At 39.4% G+C, this 15,942-nt stretch overlaps 1 protein-coding gene across 10 annotated transcripts in view; it reads left to right on the top strand.

Annotated features, from left to right (window-relative positions):
- dgki (diacylglycerol kinase, iota) overlaps positions 1 to 15,942 on the top strand; it is a 44,993-nt gene that overhangs the window by 4,445 nt on the left and 24,606 nt on the right. For all 10 annotated transcript variants that reach the window (XM_051107522.1, XM_051107515.1, XM_051107519.1 and 7 more), the window contains exon 2: positions 14,722 to 14,830. In XM_051107522.1, coding sequence (XP_050963479.1) covers positions 14,722 to 14,830 — 109 coding nt within the window. The remainder of the gene's footprint in view (positions 1 to 14,721; positions 14,831 to 15,942) is intronic.

The following is a 15,942-nucleotide window of genomic DNA, read 5'->3' as shown; positions in this document are numbered from 1 at the left end:
TGCAATAGGCCTGAACTGCGTTTCCACTTATTTGGGAGCCAAACGATGACTTAAATGACATGTCATGTCTAGTTAAAGTACTTGTTTGAGGACGTTGTATGCAGTTTCTTCCATTCATTTTCCTACAAGTGGTCCGTTTCCTGTCGTTCCCCTGCATGACTCAGTCCTGCACCTGTAGTTCTGGCAGAGGAGCACCTGCAGACAGCCACCACACTGGAGGTGTGAGAGACTTCATCTCCCCCTCTGTCTCTTCATCCGTCTTCCCCCGCTTCAGCAGGAGTTAACACTGTCTCGCCGTGAGTGCCTTTCGCCCGCTCTAATTCTCTCTGACACTGATGGCTCAAACATGCTCGCTGGTCTTTTATAAAACATGCTACGGCAGATGCCGTCAGTGTGTTTTGGTGGAGCATCAAACGAGAGAATGAAATGTGGTTTTTAACTGTCGTAGGCGTGATTTTTGCCGTATGGCTTTGGTTTGTTGCATCACTTACCCATCGTGTTAACAACTGTGTCTCTTAGAAGTTTTAATGCACTCGCAACTCATTTAATTTGTGTGACAAACTTCTGAGTGTATATAGGACAAGTGTTTTACCATAACAAGACGTTATTGGTTACACTGTTAACACATTTACATCAGAAGATAAAAAATGAAAAAATTTCATGCAAATGAAGCAAAAAAGTTATTGCATTTAAACATGAAATGTTACTGCATTTAGATCCGATAACAATGTTATTGCATTTAGATGCAAAGAAAAATGTTATTGCATATAGATGCAAAAAAAAACCTGATTGCATTTAGACACAAACATATTGCATTCAGATGCAGTGACAATGTTATTGCATTTAGATGCAAAGAAATTATTGCATTTAAATGGGAAAAGTAACATTTTATTGTATTGCATTTAGATGCAAAGAAAAATGTTATTGCCTGTAGATTAAATTATTTCATTTAGATGGGCAAAGTAACAATTTATTTTATTGCATATAGATGCAAAAAAAAAAGATTTGTTTAGACGCAAAAATAATATTGCATTTAGATCCAAAGACAATGTTATTGCATTTAGATGGGAAAAGTAACATTTTATTGTATTGCATTTAGATGCAAAGAAAAATTTTATTGCACATAGATTAATTTTATTGCATTTACATGCAAATGTACATGCAATGTTGCATTTTATTTTATTGCAGAGATATAGATGTAAAAATGTTGTTGCATTTAGATGCTAAGAAAACTTTTATTGCATATAGATGCAAACATTTTTATTGCATTTATATGCAAAGAAAAATGCAATTGCACAGATGCAAATTTTTTTTTTACTGTGTTTAGATGTGCAAAGTAACATTTTATTGCATTAAATCAAATTAATTGTGTGCAATATCATAAGTGACATTTAGTAAGAATGTAAATATGATGTGTTTTAATTTCATGTTGTCCTTGCTGTCCTGAATGTGCTCCTGAACATAGATGTAGACCAGAGATTGCAAGTGAACACAGGTCTGTAATTTCTGTTGGCGTTCAGACATTTTTATTCAATCATTCTTTGTTTCATTGCACAAAAATAGCAGAGAAATCAATATTTATATGATCTAAGATAACTCTTCAAACAAATTTTGCATATTTTTGTGTTGATTTTAGGGGAAGCTCCAGAATTCTGCGTGATGAATGTAAACATGGTAAATGTGTTCAATGGAGTAGAGAGGACATGGTGTCTCAGTACACAGGCTCCTGCATATATACAGGCTGTACTGGGATTACTGGGTGGCTTTTTTAGCTGATGATGTGACAGGACTGAGTTTTATTCATGATCTGAATCCTGACGCTGAGTAATTTAACTGATTGCCAGAGCAGTAATATTGGTGTGTAATCCTAACTGCTGAACCCTTTTTATTCATTCATGTTAATGGCATATTAGAGGATTTCATCCTCTCGTGACTGCTATGGTTAGTTACCTCAGGTGTATGGAAATGTCCACTGGGTGCTTGCTAACCTGCTTTAGTCTTTTTAATATAAAGTGAGTGCTATGACCAAAATCTTAAATCACACATGAATAATTAAAATATATTTTTTAAAGAAATGAATACTTTTATTCAGCAAAAACACATTAAAGTCAAAGTAAGACATTTATGATGTTAAAAAAATGATGTTTCCACAAAAATATGAAGCAGAAAATTGCATATTGAATTGCATACTGGAGTAATGATGCTAAAAAATTCAGAGTTGAATCACAGGAATAAATTACTTTTTAAAAGCTATTACAGTAGAAAATGGTTATTTAAAATTGTAAAATTATTTCAAATTTTTTGTCAAATGTATGAACCCGTGGTGTGCAGAAGAAACATATTTTAAAAACATTAAAAATCAATTTTTTAAAAAACATTTTAAAAAGTTTTAAAACAAAACAAAACTTGCTTCTGTATAATATTAAACAAAAATAATTTGGTAATGCCTGTTTTTTTTTTCTAAAGAAGGCTGTTTCCACCACAGTGGGAAAAATATGCATTTATAAATACAATGATATAATAATAATTTATTTGCTGCATTTGTGACTTACATGTCATAACAATTATACTTACAATTATGACTTTTTCTTCTCTAGTTGCAACTTTCTTTCATATTTAACAACTTAATCTCACAGTATTATACAGTGACCCTCTTTTTTTACTAGATAAAATTAAAAAGGCCTAAATTGGCTAATCCATTTAAGTTATGCATTCAGTTTTCTTTCTTTTATTTTCTATTTTTTTCATTGCTCTCATGTTAAAACATCATAATGCAGTTGTGGCTCTAATGGCAGCAGTAAATGTAAAGATGCAGAAGAGCTCTGAAGTTTATCATCTATGTCTCAGGCTGGATTAGGTTGTAAACACGTGCAGCTCATTTGCATTCGCTCTGTGCACACATTATCTTTTCAGCACAGTTCTCTGGTTCTGTCTCTCTCATGGTCTCTTTCTCTATGTAATGTGCTCACTAATTATAGCTCGCCTCTATCCCTCTCCAGCTGTGGTCTGGGAGGTTGTGTATGTGTGTGTGTGGATGGGTTCAGCCCTTTATACACTGATAGCACAGGGTTACAGCAGCCCGGGCCTTATTTAGCAAATGATTAATTCAATTAGGCAGCCAGGACCTCAGGTGGAAAAGAAAAACCTGGAGGCCCTTCGCGTCCCTGAAGCCCTCCGAGAGGCGAAACGGAGGAGATCCGACCCGCTTTTACCTCACTAATGGAGGATTTAGGGTCCTGACACACATTAGCGTTGCATTCAGACTGCTGTTTTCAACACAACACAACATTTACCTGATCATTAGCAGGAGAGCCATCTGCCACCGTTACTCCCTGTTCAGAGGCTTTTTGGGACGCGCAGGGATTGAGTGGTGTATTTGAGCGGCACAGATCACGGATAACAACCACATATTGTATTAAAGAAAACTCTGCTGGTCATGAATGGGTTTTTTTGGCATGAATGGTAGATTAGGATGTCAAGGGTTAATTTTCAGTTCAAAGTTTGTGCTGTTGAACATCAGGCCAGTCATAGAGTGGAAATGAATCATGATAGTTGATTAATCGCCCAGAACTAGTTTATTATTAAGTTTTCCTCGATTATCTAGAGTTGTGTGCTTTATTTATTGTAATGAGCTTTTGCATGACACTTTGCATGATTAAAAAAAAACCTTTCTTAGAAAAGTTGCATCTTTGAATTTAATTTAAAATTTTACATTTAAACATACTAATGCTAATTCATCCACCCATTTTCTTTTTCCCCCAAGTCATGAATGTGTTTATTTTGGCAATGGTCATAGAAGTTTAGGATGTCAAGGGTTAATTTCCTATTCAAAACTTGGGGTTTAGGTCAGCCGTCCAACCATAGAGTAGAGGTGAATCATGAAGGGTGACTAAGCGTCCACAAATGGTTTGTCGGTTGTTGAGTTTTTGAGATTATGTGGATTTTTTTTCTTGTTTTTCTAAGTTTAGCATTAGTGCTTTATTTACCATTCTGAGCTTTAGCTGTTAAACTTTGCATGATAAAAAGCCTCTCAGAAAAGTTGCATCATTAAAATTTTAGATTTAAATTTAAAATTCTAATTCAACCTGCCCATTCTTTAAATTTTTTTTTTTTTTTTTTTTTTACATTTTTTGGACTTTTGGATTTTTACTGTTTTTTTTTTTTTTTTACACTGGTGATAGATGTTTAAGATGATTATTTACATTTCATGTGGTTTGGGATGTCAGGGGCTAATTTACTTTTCAAAACTTGTGGTTTTGGACATCAATCGTAAAGTAGAGATGAATCATGATAGCTGACTAATCTTCCACAACTAACTAGCCGATTATTACATTTTTGTATATTATGTTTATTTTTTTTCTTTTTATTTGTTTGTTTTGTTTTTATACATTTTAACACAGTAAAACCCTTTCTGCAAAAGTTGCGTCTTTAAATTCTGTATTTAAATTCAATATTCTTCAATATTTTTCATTCCTTTATTTTTTCTTTTGCACATTCTACCATGAGTGAATTGGTTTTAGGATTTTAAGAACTAGTCAAAATTAAAAAAAAAGATGTAATGAATTATTATAGCTCACCTATATTTCTTTACAGCTTAATTGGGCAGCCATGACCTCAAAATTTATATGTATGTTGTTCAGTATTTAAATTCAAAATTTAAATTTAAACCCAACCATTCTTTAAATTTAAACTCAGCTCTGATGAATTCATTATTGATTATTTATTTATTTATGCACAATCCAACCTGTGTGTTGCATGTTTCAGATTTTAGGATTTAGGATTTTTTAAAAAAGTATTTTTTGGGGTCTATTTTTTCTTCTAAAAAAATGGAGTTTTATATATTCAGCTGTCAGAGTTTAAATTGAGCTACATTTAATAGCTTCAGGTAAAAAAGCGAGCTGCGATTCATTATTGTACCTATTAATCTGCGTCCACGTCCTCTCTAAGTGGGTTCTTGTTGAGAATAATCTGCAAAGTAGATCAGACTTTATTCTGATGACTTTATTCTGAAAAGTCTGGCTGTGTGAGCTCAAGACACCTGTAAGGATTGCCATCTGAAAATTACAGTAACTAAACCTGTTCTTTTTAAGAGGTTGGTATGAAGTAGACTTTTGGGACTCATCCTTCGAGGCCAAGCAGTTTCTACACGCTGATGTAGGTGTGCGGTCCGCCCGAGTCCATCTCAGCCCTGAGCTCTGCTCTTGATGGCGGGGCTATTTTCAGCAGATGGATGGGTCAGATAGGGGAGAGATGCGTGCTTCCGATGCCTCCCCCGCACCCTGCACCAAACGCCGAGGTTAATTATGGAGGTGTCAGCAGCCAGAGGAGGAGAACAGAGAGAAGAAAGAGCGAGAGGAGGTTTATGTACAGGCAGGAGTGGGATCCATCCCTCCCACATGCTCTCCCAACGATGCTCTTAATCTCACACACACTCACACAAAAGCATCACCGTTACAGTTATATGTAATTATACAGTCCGATCCCACACGCTCCCACTCGCGGAGCCCCAGAGCGCGCACGACGCCCGATTGTCACGGTAACGTATATCTATATCGTGAGAGAACATCGCATTCAGTACAGAACATTTAAACACCTCCTCCAGCAGCAAAAAAGATGTGCATTATGTATTATGACTAATACATTATATTCACAATGACTGATTATGATGAATATTTGTGCGTATATATTTGAAAATTTGTCTGTCTGTAAATTTCCAGTTTATACCCTTTTCATTTATAAGTTTTGTAACCGAGTGGTCGTAGAAACCGAGATGTATGGTAATGTATGTGACCAATTAGAATTTGAGTTTGAGTTTGAATTTGAATTTGGGTTTAAATTTGAATTTAATTTAGAGTTTTCTTGGAACAGTAAACAACCTCATTAGTAAAAATGTTTGTATGTTTGAATCATTTCAGTGAATCAGTTCAAACTGTCAATTTAAATTTATCAAGTATTTGTCTGGATGGTCACTCAGAAATGTTTTTGGAAATGCTGTGTGGCATTTTTCATTCAGAATTTTTTATATAAAAAATATTTTAAAAATCATTAAAAATATTATATTAAATTAAATAATTTGTAAGTTTATACTGATGCATTAAATGCAAATAATGAAATGTGTCAATTTGAAGAACATATTTTTAAACTCGATTTTTACTGTATTTTAGTTCTTGCATTAAACATTTTAAATCAAATTAATAATTATGGCAATTTCCAAGCAAATTCATAATTTTCAAGAAAATGCATTTACATTAATGTATTTGGTTGATGCTTTTGCATTGCATTCTTATGCATTGAACCCATGTCCTGAAATGCAAAGATATACATTTAAATATCTTCAAAATATTGAGAATTTTTTTAGCTGTATCACACAGCTGTACTGTATGCAGTGTTGTTGTTACTAAACTCTGAGGGGCCAACCTGACTTGGTTTCCTGTGATTGTTGTTGGCCAAAAGGCAGACTGAATGTGTGTGTGTGTGTGTGTGTGTGTGTGTGTTTGTCAGGTCACAGACAGTCAAGGGAAGGACACAGAAACTGCATGGGGTCTGGACCTCTCCCTCAAAACACCGGGAAATGTGTCACAGCTGTTTCTGTTGCGCCGCAAAGCAATTGAAACAACAAATTTTACATGCAAGAGCAAACTGTGCACATAACGCAGTATTATTGTGTCTGTATTGAATGTCAGCAAGAGAGAAGAAATCATTGTTATTTACAGCGTTAATAAAGAGCCGCCGTCCATATGGTTTACCCGCAAGGATTTTCTTTGATGTAAGATGCTATGCTTTAAAAGATAATGAATCCATTTATCAGCAGAAACTATTTGTGTTTAGAAAAGCATCGCTAATGCTATTTCTCACACGTGATTTGAACAAACTACTAACCGTAAGAATTAGACATTTGGTACAGACATAAATGATACCTCAAGTTCTGCCGTTTATTGAGTGTTCTGTAACTTTTATAACTGATCATACTTACAATGTAGCCTGGTGGAAAAAGTCACATAGACTTAGATTGAAGTAGGGAACCGAGACAATATCTAGGCGTTATGACTGACCCAGTAAGCAACCACCTAGAACACCCTAGCAACTGCAAAGTGACAAGATAAAAGCCACTCAGAACAACATAGCAACTCAATAAATAAAGCTTAATGCTGTAACAACTGCATTGCAATGTGAAAGTAAAACATCCAGAGCACCCTAGCAACCACATAGCAACAAGATAAAAACCATTCCATGGCAACAGCATAATAACATGCAAAAAAACCCAAAATACCCTAGTAACTACATAGCAACAAGGTAAACACTGAAAACCAGTCAGAACACTATAGCAAGAGGCTGAAAAACACTTGTGACATAGCAGCTGTGTAGCCATGCAATACAAACCCCTCAAAATACACCAGCAACTGCACAGTTTTTGTGGAAAAAATAAAACACCCAGAACACCCTGGCAACCACATAGTAACAAGACAAAAACCACGCCATGGAAACAGCATAGCAATGCCATTTAAAAAAACAAACAAACAAACAAACAAACACAGAAAAAAAACCCACTCAAACACCAAAGCAACCATGTAACAACATGAAAAAGCACGCAGAATACCCTAGCAACGGCATAGCAGCAAAATAAAACCTAAAAGCCATTCAGAACATGATAGGAAGATCATACCAACCACTCAAAATACCCCAACAACTGCATAGCAATATGAAAAAACACCCAAAATACCCTAGCAACCACATCGCAAGAAGATAAATAAAAACAGTCAGAAAGCTATTGCAACAGTGTAAAAACACCTCCCTGATAGCAACCTTGTAATCATGCAATATAAACTACTCAAAATATACAACCACATAGCAATATGAAGAAACACCCAGAACTTCCTAGCAACCACATAGCAACAAGATAATAACTAAAAAACAGTCAGAACACTACAGCAACAGTGTAAAAATCATTGCCTTATAGCAACCATGTAGCCATACAATATAAACTTCTGAAAATATGCAACCGCATAACAATGTTAAGAAACACCCGGGAAAACCTAGCAACCACGTCGCAACAATATAAAAAATAAAAACAACTCCAAACTCTATAACAACAATGTAAAAACACTTGCCTCATAGCAACCATCTAGCCATGCAGTATAAACTACTCAAAATATGCAGCCGCATAGCAATGTGAAGAAACACCCGGAACACCCTAGCAACTACATAGCAACCATATAAAAACTAAAAACAACTCCACACACTATAGCAGTTTAACAGTATAAAAACCAGTGCCTCTTAGCAACCATCTAGCCATCAATGTGCAAACTTAAAACCAGAACACCCTAGCAACTGCATAGCAGCAATATACAGACTAAAAACATTTGTGTCATAGCAATAGTGTAGTCATTCAACTGAAAACGCCCTAACAACGACCCAGAACACCCTAATAATGCCCTAGCAACCACCTAGAACAACACCATATCAATTTGGAACAAGAACACTCAGACACCATAGCATAGTCAATAAAGCACCACTTAATATTTTCTTTAGAAAGTGTAAAAAATATAGTTCACTTTTATATTTTCAGTCAAATGATTGACTGAATGGCTTTAGTTCTTTTTTTTTTTTTTTTTTTTTTTTTAAGAAATCACTTTATTTTTTTGCCGTCTTGAGTCTTTCAGTAAGCTGGAGTAATGTAAAATGTGTGACAGGAAGCTGGTGTCGCTACGCATGAGGATCTTTAACAGGAGAAAGTGTCAGAACGCAGGAGAGGCTGAAATGAATAGAGCGAGAGGCGATTACCCAGGAGCACTTGGATCCGCGTGAACGGCACTCGCCAAAGCCAAACCGCCCACGGACCCTGCACCCGCTGCACTGCAAAAAAATCACTCTCTTAATCAGTATTTTTGTCGTTTTCCTGTAGAAATATCTATACATTCTAAAAAAAATAGTTGAGAAGCGAAATTGCATGAGATAATCAGACGAGAGGACAAAGGATGAGGGGGAGGGAGATGAATGTAGGACAGAGGGATGGAGGGGGATAGCGTCTTTGCTCCTTCATGTGGTGAAGGACGAGGTGCATGTGGCCCACAGCAGCTGGTCTGCCGGGAGACGCTGAAGTTTGACCCTGACGGAGAAGGAAAGGAAGAAGGGTATGGAAAGAAAGGGAAGGAGAGAGAAAGAAGAGACAAAGATGAAGTGAGAGTTAAGGAGGAAGGTGAGAGGCTGTAGACCTGAGAAGATCTTGAGAAAGATAAAGAGGGACTGAAGAGGATTGTACGTGCCCTACATATTTATACCCTTTAGTAGAGGAAGAATTGAGGAACAGATTGTCACATCGCCATAAGGAAAGGACACGAGAACACTCTGCCGTCCCTCATGTGTTCCTCTCACACATGAGGGAAGGCAGAGCAGAAACAGGACGGACAGAACAACATGTGAGGGATGACAGTCATTAGCGGACTGTGGAGGGAAAGTGTGTGTCGCAGTGTGAGGCTGGGTGGTGATGGATATAAATATCTGAGCGCTGTTGTTTGGGGAGTTCAAGCGGGAAAAGCCCAGGCTTCCTGTCTGACCGCTATACCAGCAGGATGGGAGTTCTGTTGCACACTTATAAATTCACAATACCCTAAATGCATGTTGAATTTCAGTGCACTTATTGAAACGCTGTAAATGAATATGGTACTACACAATGAATGCATTAGCGGACTAATGCATTTAAAGATTTTAAGTGCTAGAAAGCTACTCCTCCATGAGTGGCACTAGTGCACACTTACATAAACACTCTTCGATTGGTCAAACTGCTTGACAGCTACACATACAAACACCTGCTGTCAGTGAACAGTTAGTCCGGATTTGTGTCGTGCATTTCCTACGCTGTTATCAGAAGGCGCAGAGTTAATTTAGCTGAAATAATAGCAAATCACTAAAGATCCGATGATCATTTATCTGTCAGTGAATCAGGCTTGTTGAGCTCTTCCATCACCGGCTCCACCGCAGATGTTATCTGGGTTTTCAAGAGCGAAGGCGACATCCCGAGAAGAATAGCAGTGAAGTTTGTTCTGTATGTGCGAAAATGTTATGTGAAGAAAATTCCAGTGCCATCCGATTGTAGTGTTATTGTCAGAGAGCCACCATGGTTATCAGACACTAAATAATTTAAAATGTGATGCATGCATGTGCATTGTTGGACATTTGTTAGTAAATAAACTAGTGAGAGTTTCAGAAGTGTTAACAAGAGTTTATTTTTCCCACTCTTGGTCCAAATGTGTCCATAGTTGAAGAAACACCCATATATAGCTGGATCTGCCCACGGGATATGTCCACCTACCTCTTACTTCCATTTCTTCCCCATGATCCGGTCACAAGTGTGATGTATGTGCTGAGTTTGCGTATGTGTGTGTTTGTGTGTAGTTTTCCTGCCATTGTCAGTGGGTGTGTGTCAGGCTGTAGTGACAGAGCTCAGGGGCAAATGAGAGAAACGTGTCTCCATCCGGCACACACATGAACACATAGTCACAACAAGATCACAGACACACACATACAAAAAGGGAACCTGAGGGAAATCGTCCCCAACACGTTTAAACTGGGTGACTAATACTCTGACCACATTTATTCAGGAAACATTAGCGTAATAGTTTGGAAACTGCATCCTTGCCTCGGGACAGGGTAAACAGCCAAAGCATTCAAAGTAGCTGGGTCAGAAAATGTTTAATTCTTTCCTGAATTGCATGAGGTATGATACTGAAACCAGCACTTTGTTTCTCAGGGAACTTTTGGGGTCACAATAGAAGTCCTTGGACCCCTGTTTCAAGGACAAAGTCCTCAAGAGCACAATGGTGATTATTTGTTTCTTGTTGGGTTCAGTTTGCAACCTTCCGGATACTGTTTTCCACTTGGTGGGACTCCTGTGTGCAGTAACCAGAGGGTTGCAGGTTTGAGCCCACCACGAAAACATTAGGAATCCCTCTGTCCCAAATCTGACACATATGCGTAAGAGGACTTGTGAGACACCTGCTTGCTGCAATTCGATAAACGGATAACAGGACGTGTGCTAAAAATGAAGTGCTCTTCGTATGTTGTGGGATGTTCTTATCTGGAATTGCCTCTTGATATACTGTAGTGTTGTTCTGTTCGCCACGTTGTTATCAGGACGCTGCTGGCTTCAGATAAAAGCACGAAGATTGAATTAATGCTAATCACCGATCTGCCCGAGATTCCTCTCAGGCTTGGGGTCTCGCGGGAGCTCTGCGTACACGTTGATTTTGTTACACTTATTACCTTTGGCACAACTTCCTCTCACTCGTGTTTCTTCACCCCCCCACCACTCCCCCAGTGCTGAGTCTTAGATCTTAATCTCTGGAGTAAGAGGGAGGCATGAGAAAAAAAGTCCATGTCAAGGACTTTCTACTATGATGAAAATGAGAAGAGGAAGAAGGATTGTGCTGTGGAGCGCCAGTAGCCTTGAGGAAGTCGGTAATGGTGAGGCTCAGAGAAGCTGTCCTTCAAGTGCACGTTCGCCAGGGCCCCGCGGGCGGGAAGGATCACAGCGAGCACACTGACCCAGTTAGAGAGCTACAAGGAGAGGGACTGAGTGAAGCAGAAGTAAAGAGAAAAAAGCGAGAGTGACAAGATCAGACTTTTTCTGCAACAGATTGTGTCCAGATCATTCATTACTTGGTTGACATTCTCTTTCAGCCTTGTTTTGCTCTTTCTTAATCACAGGTCAATTCAAGAAAGAACTTGCTGGCATACGTCAGCAGATCCATGACTATTAGATTTTACATAATCAGGCTGCTCACAAAAGCTTCGCATCATCAGAGTGTGAGGTCACCGAAATAAGTCACATCCTGTAGAGTCGCTAGATTGCGACTCGATCAGTCTGGGCAGAGCAGAGAGTCAGTGAAATACTCTGACAGATCCCTGGATAAAGTGTCCCTTTGTAACAGGTTGCCCATAGATTGTCTTGCAGAAGGTCAACTTGGGTTACATAATGGAGCTTAAAATAGCTCGAAGTGCTAGACGTGGGACTGACCTTGTGGTTTGGATCTCGGGGGGGTAATGATGGCAATGATGATTGTGAGAGATTCTTGTCTGTCTCTGGTGACAGGACAGGATCTGACACCCGTACACGCCTCGGGGTTCTCAGGTATCCTCCATCAGGTCTCAGCTATCTGACGGCCTGATGATCTCAGCGCCGCATGGGCAACGGGAGGGTGTGTTAGGCGTGCTCTGGCTGTAGCAGGCAGCCATGTGTAACAGTGATGTCAGCCTACCTTGCAGTGGTGGAAGCGAGCCGTCTGCTTGCCCAACTTCAGATGCTGGTGGACAAGAGGTAGGAAGCCCCCAGAAAGTTAGGAAAGGAGGATACAGGCTGAGAAGGAGAAATGGAAGGATGATCAGGGCCCAGAAGACTGTAGAGGAGAGCCGATTATGCGGGAAAGGGCGGAAGCGGAAAGTGACATGGTACAACAGGCTTCTCGGCTACAGGTTAGTGACAGTTTTGTGGAGTGCTGCATATCTCCTCAGCAGCAGAACTCTACTCTTTTACTTCTCAGATCGAGAGTGGGTGGCGCGGAGAGATGATATCATAGCTGTGTATGTGGGTTGACACCTGACTTTAAGCGTGGAGGGAGTTTTCATCCCACACGCAACTACAAAACCTAATTGGCCGAGACAATGGGAGCGGGGACAGAGATTATGATGCTGACAACAAGATTTAAGACTTAAATACACCAACGGTGGCGTGTGTTGGACTGTTGCCATGACTACACAGGAGGGATGATATTACCGCAGGGTGTCGTGGGAGGGAGCGGCCGTTAGTTTGAACACACATCCCCGGCACTCGCACATGTAAACCCTCTGTCCGTCCCTTCACTCGGATAAACAGGAACTCGCACAGCAAATTAACACCGGCCGATGATACATGTCACACACATGCACATCATCCTTCTGCAATCTCTCAGTGAAGCCAGACCTCTGTCAAAGCTGGTTTTAGTAGAACTAATTCCATTATAGCAGTCTCACTGATTGCTCTTCCTGTCTGTTTCCACCGGCTCTGGACGGCGTGTGGCGTATCCTTTATCTCAAATTGTGTTCCATTCTGCCTGCGCGGTGTGCACTCAGTTGATTACTTTCTAGTGAAATGTTCTGCTGTCTGTGAAATGACACTGTGTTTACCCAGGACTGATTATGCGGCCTAATGTATGGCGTCTTTAAACAGTGGACATCATTGATTGATTTGCTTAATGCCACGGAATAATATTAAACAGAAATGCGTTACTCATTTACCTGGCTGAAATGGGAAAGAGGACATGGAGGACTCAACCTCTCTACGTCCTCTATGTTCACTGAGACATGAGAGACTAATGACTTAGTATTCTGGATGTTTTCTAATGAAAGCTTTCTTACTCAGCCCCTCATGTTGCATGTTTCCTTCATGACTGGCCTTTTCCGATGTATGCGTCATCTTATTCAAAACATTGCTTAGGAAACTCACATTTATGTTTTACGTAAATGTCAAATTACTCCAAGGAGAACGACGTTGCTGAGATCTACTCTGAACCCCTTTTGTCAGGAGAAAAATCTGAGAACTCAAATCTTGTTTCATCTCCAAATTGAGATGTTTAAGAGAACCTGGTTTTGATTGTTCTCGCCTACGCATGTATGACACATTTGTTTATGTATATTTGTTGTTGAGTTCCTGGCCTTCACCACATTTCGTCACGGTGGCATGTTTCCAACGCACATGTCATCCGCCAGTGGCTCTATTTTTAGCTCGGAGGGTAAAGGTGCGTGATCCCGTGGCCCTGGCTCGCTTTACAAAAGAGCTCGTAACTGGACTCTCACTTGTGTTCTTTCTGAACGGGATAATTTTAGATGAGGATTTGAAACTTTCAGCAGGGTGTCAGGTGTACGGCCCACCGTTTCCTCGTCCGTTGTTCTTTTCACCCCCTGCCTCCGTTGCTTGTGTCGTGAGTGTGTGTAAAATTATACACCGAACGTTGGGTCACTTTCAACCCTTGCTTCAAAAGGGACGGCCATATGGCGGTGTGTGTTTACTATGATAAATACTGAACTCTTTGGAGGAAGGTCAGGTGGCAGCAGTTTTTGAGGAAGGAGTTTGGAATTCACATGGAATTCATGTTCACTTTGACATATTAGTAGACTTAGCTTTTTAACTTGAGAAGCGCTTTAGCCCCAGTATCCCATAAAACTCCTGAAACTTATTTGCTCTCTTTGTGTTTGTACAGGCGGTATGGGTCTTTTGTGAGGGCCATACTGGCATTAATATAAGTTTGAGAGTGTCTCTGATACTGGCATGGGATGATGGCTAATATGGAAGAATGACAGACAGAGGAAGCAAACACACGATACTGACTCATGCAAGTCCCTTGCTGAGACACGAGCACACACACATTGTGTCTAAGAACAGTCTTCATACCATATGAGGCAGAGGCTCTCTTTGCATGCAGGGAATTATGGGAACTTCCTGGCCAAGCAGACTGGTTAACAGATTGGTCTGGATCATTTTGATACTGGCACAAGGTAGACGACCATCTCCTGTTGCGTGTGTTTGTAGTGTGTCCCCGCTTTAGCTCCACAATGACTAGTCCTTTTATGTGCAACAGCAAGGAGCTTTAGCCCAGATGTCAAAACCTTAAGTCCAGCAAGGTCTCATTATTTTCTCTTGAATGCATTTTCTCTTGGGCTAAAGCTATTTGTGGTTGTTCTGCTCCGCAGGAAAGCCATCTCGCGGTCGGGCCTTCAGCATTTGGGTCCAGCGCACAGTCCCTTCCCTGCCCTGAGCAATGGACCAGCCAAGGAGCTTCGCAGCACTGTGGACTGGAGCGTAAGTGTTCTTCATCTGTCTTTCTGTGTGTCTTATCAGCTCTCCCATAGTAAAAAATGAAATGTCCACTTAACAACCTTACAAATTACCCTTGCAAACACCTAACAACTGTCCAGTGTTGTTTTAGTAGTATTTATATCATATTATAATATTTAATAACATTTTGACTTAAAGATAAGAGTTGTGCATTAGTTTTGCACATATCAGCACATTCGGACGGGGTGGGCGCGGTTAGTCGTGGGCAGGTCCCGCAAAGACCGTTGGCATGGCAAAAGAGAGACTCGTTAATCCAGGTGCTGTGTGTACAGATGGAGACTGCTGAGGGGGCGGAGCCCAGCGGGGCGCTTCCTGTGCGTCTTTGCTGGCCTTTCCTTCCCCGCTAGTTCCCGACGTGACCAGCGCAGCCATCAAACATTAATGCGCCTTCCTAAAGCTGCTAAGTGTGTGTGCGAGTCGGTGCTAATTGAAGCCTCACATAACAGTGACGTTGTTGCTTTATGAAATACATGCGTGTGTGTGTGTGTGTGATTTGAATATGCGTTACCTGAATGTTTTTGTACTTAAATGCTTCTATGCTTTGCATAAGTCTAGCTTTATACTATGTAGATTGTTTCAAAGTGGCTTCACAGTAAAAAAACAAGAAGTATTAATAGTGTACAGTTATTCAATAATGAAATTAATACAGTTGCAATAATGTCATTATTTAGTTCTGTTGAGTTAAATTTAGTTCAATAACAGAGTGTTGCAAAGTTAATTAGATATGAAGCAAACTCATACCTACAGCGTAAAAAATATTTTTTGAAGTTATCAGAGTATGTTTTATCTTCCTACTTAAAAATTTCATGTTTAATTGAATGTGCTGCTTGCTGTTTCTTTGTAAGGAATTGTAAAATTTACTAGCAATTTCTGGTTGAAAATGTATATAGCATTTCTACAGAAAATAGTGGTGTCATTAGTTAACTCAATTCAGGTTAGTTTTGATTTAGTTTAGTTTAATAATAGTGCAAAGTATATTAAATTGTGAAAGAAGCTTAATTTAGCTATATTATAGCTATATGTATAACTAAATGTGTTGAAGTTGTCATTAAAACCATACACCATGATGTTAATTG

This window comes from Labeo rohita, chromosome 4 (genome assembly GCF_022985175.1).
Source record: "Labeo rohita strain BAU-BD-2019 chromosome 4, IGBB_LRoh.1.0, whole genome shotgun sequence".
Taxonomy (NCBI): domain Eukaryota; kingdom Metazoa; phylum Chordata; class Actinopteri; order Cypriniformes; family Cyprinidae; genus Labeo; species Labeo rohita.
Note: the sequence above shows the minus strand (reverse complement) of the source record. Positions and strands in the feature narration are given on the sequence as shown.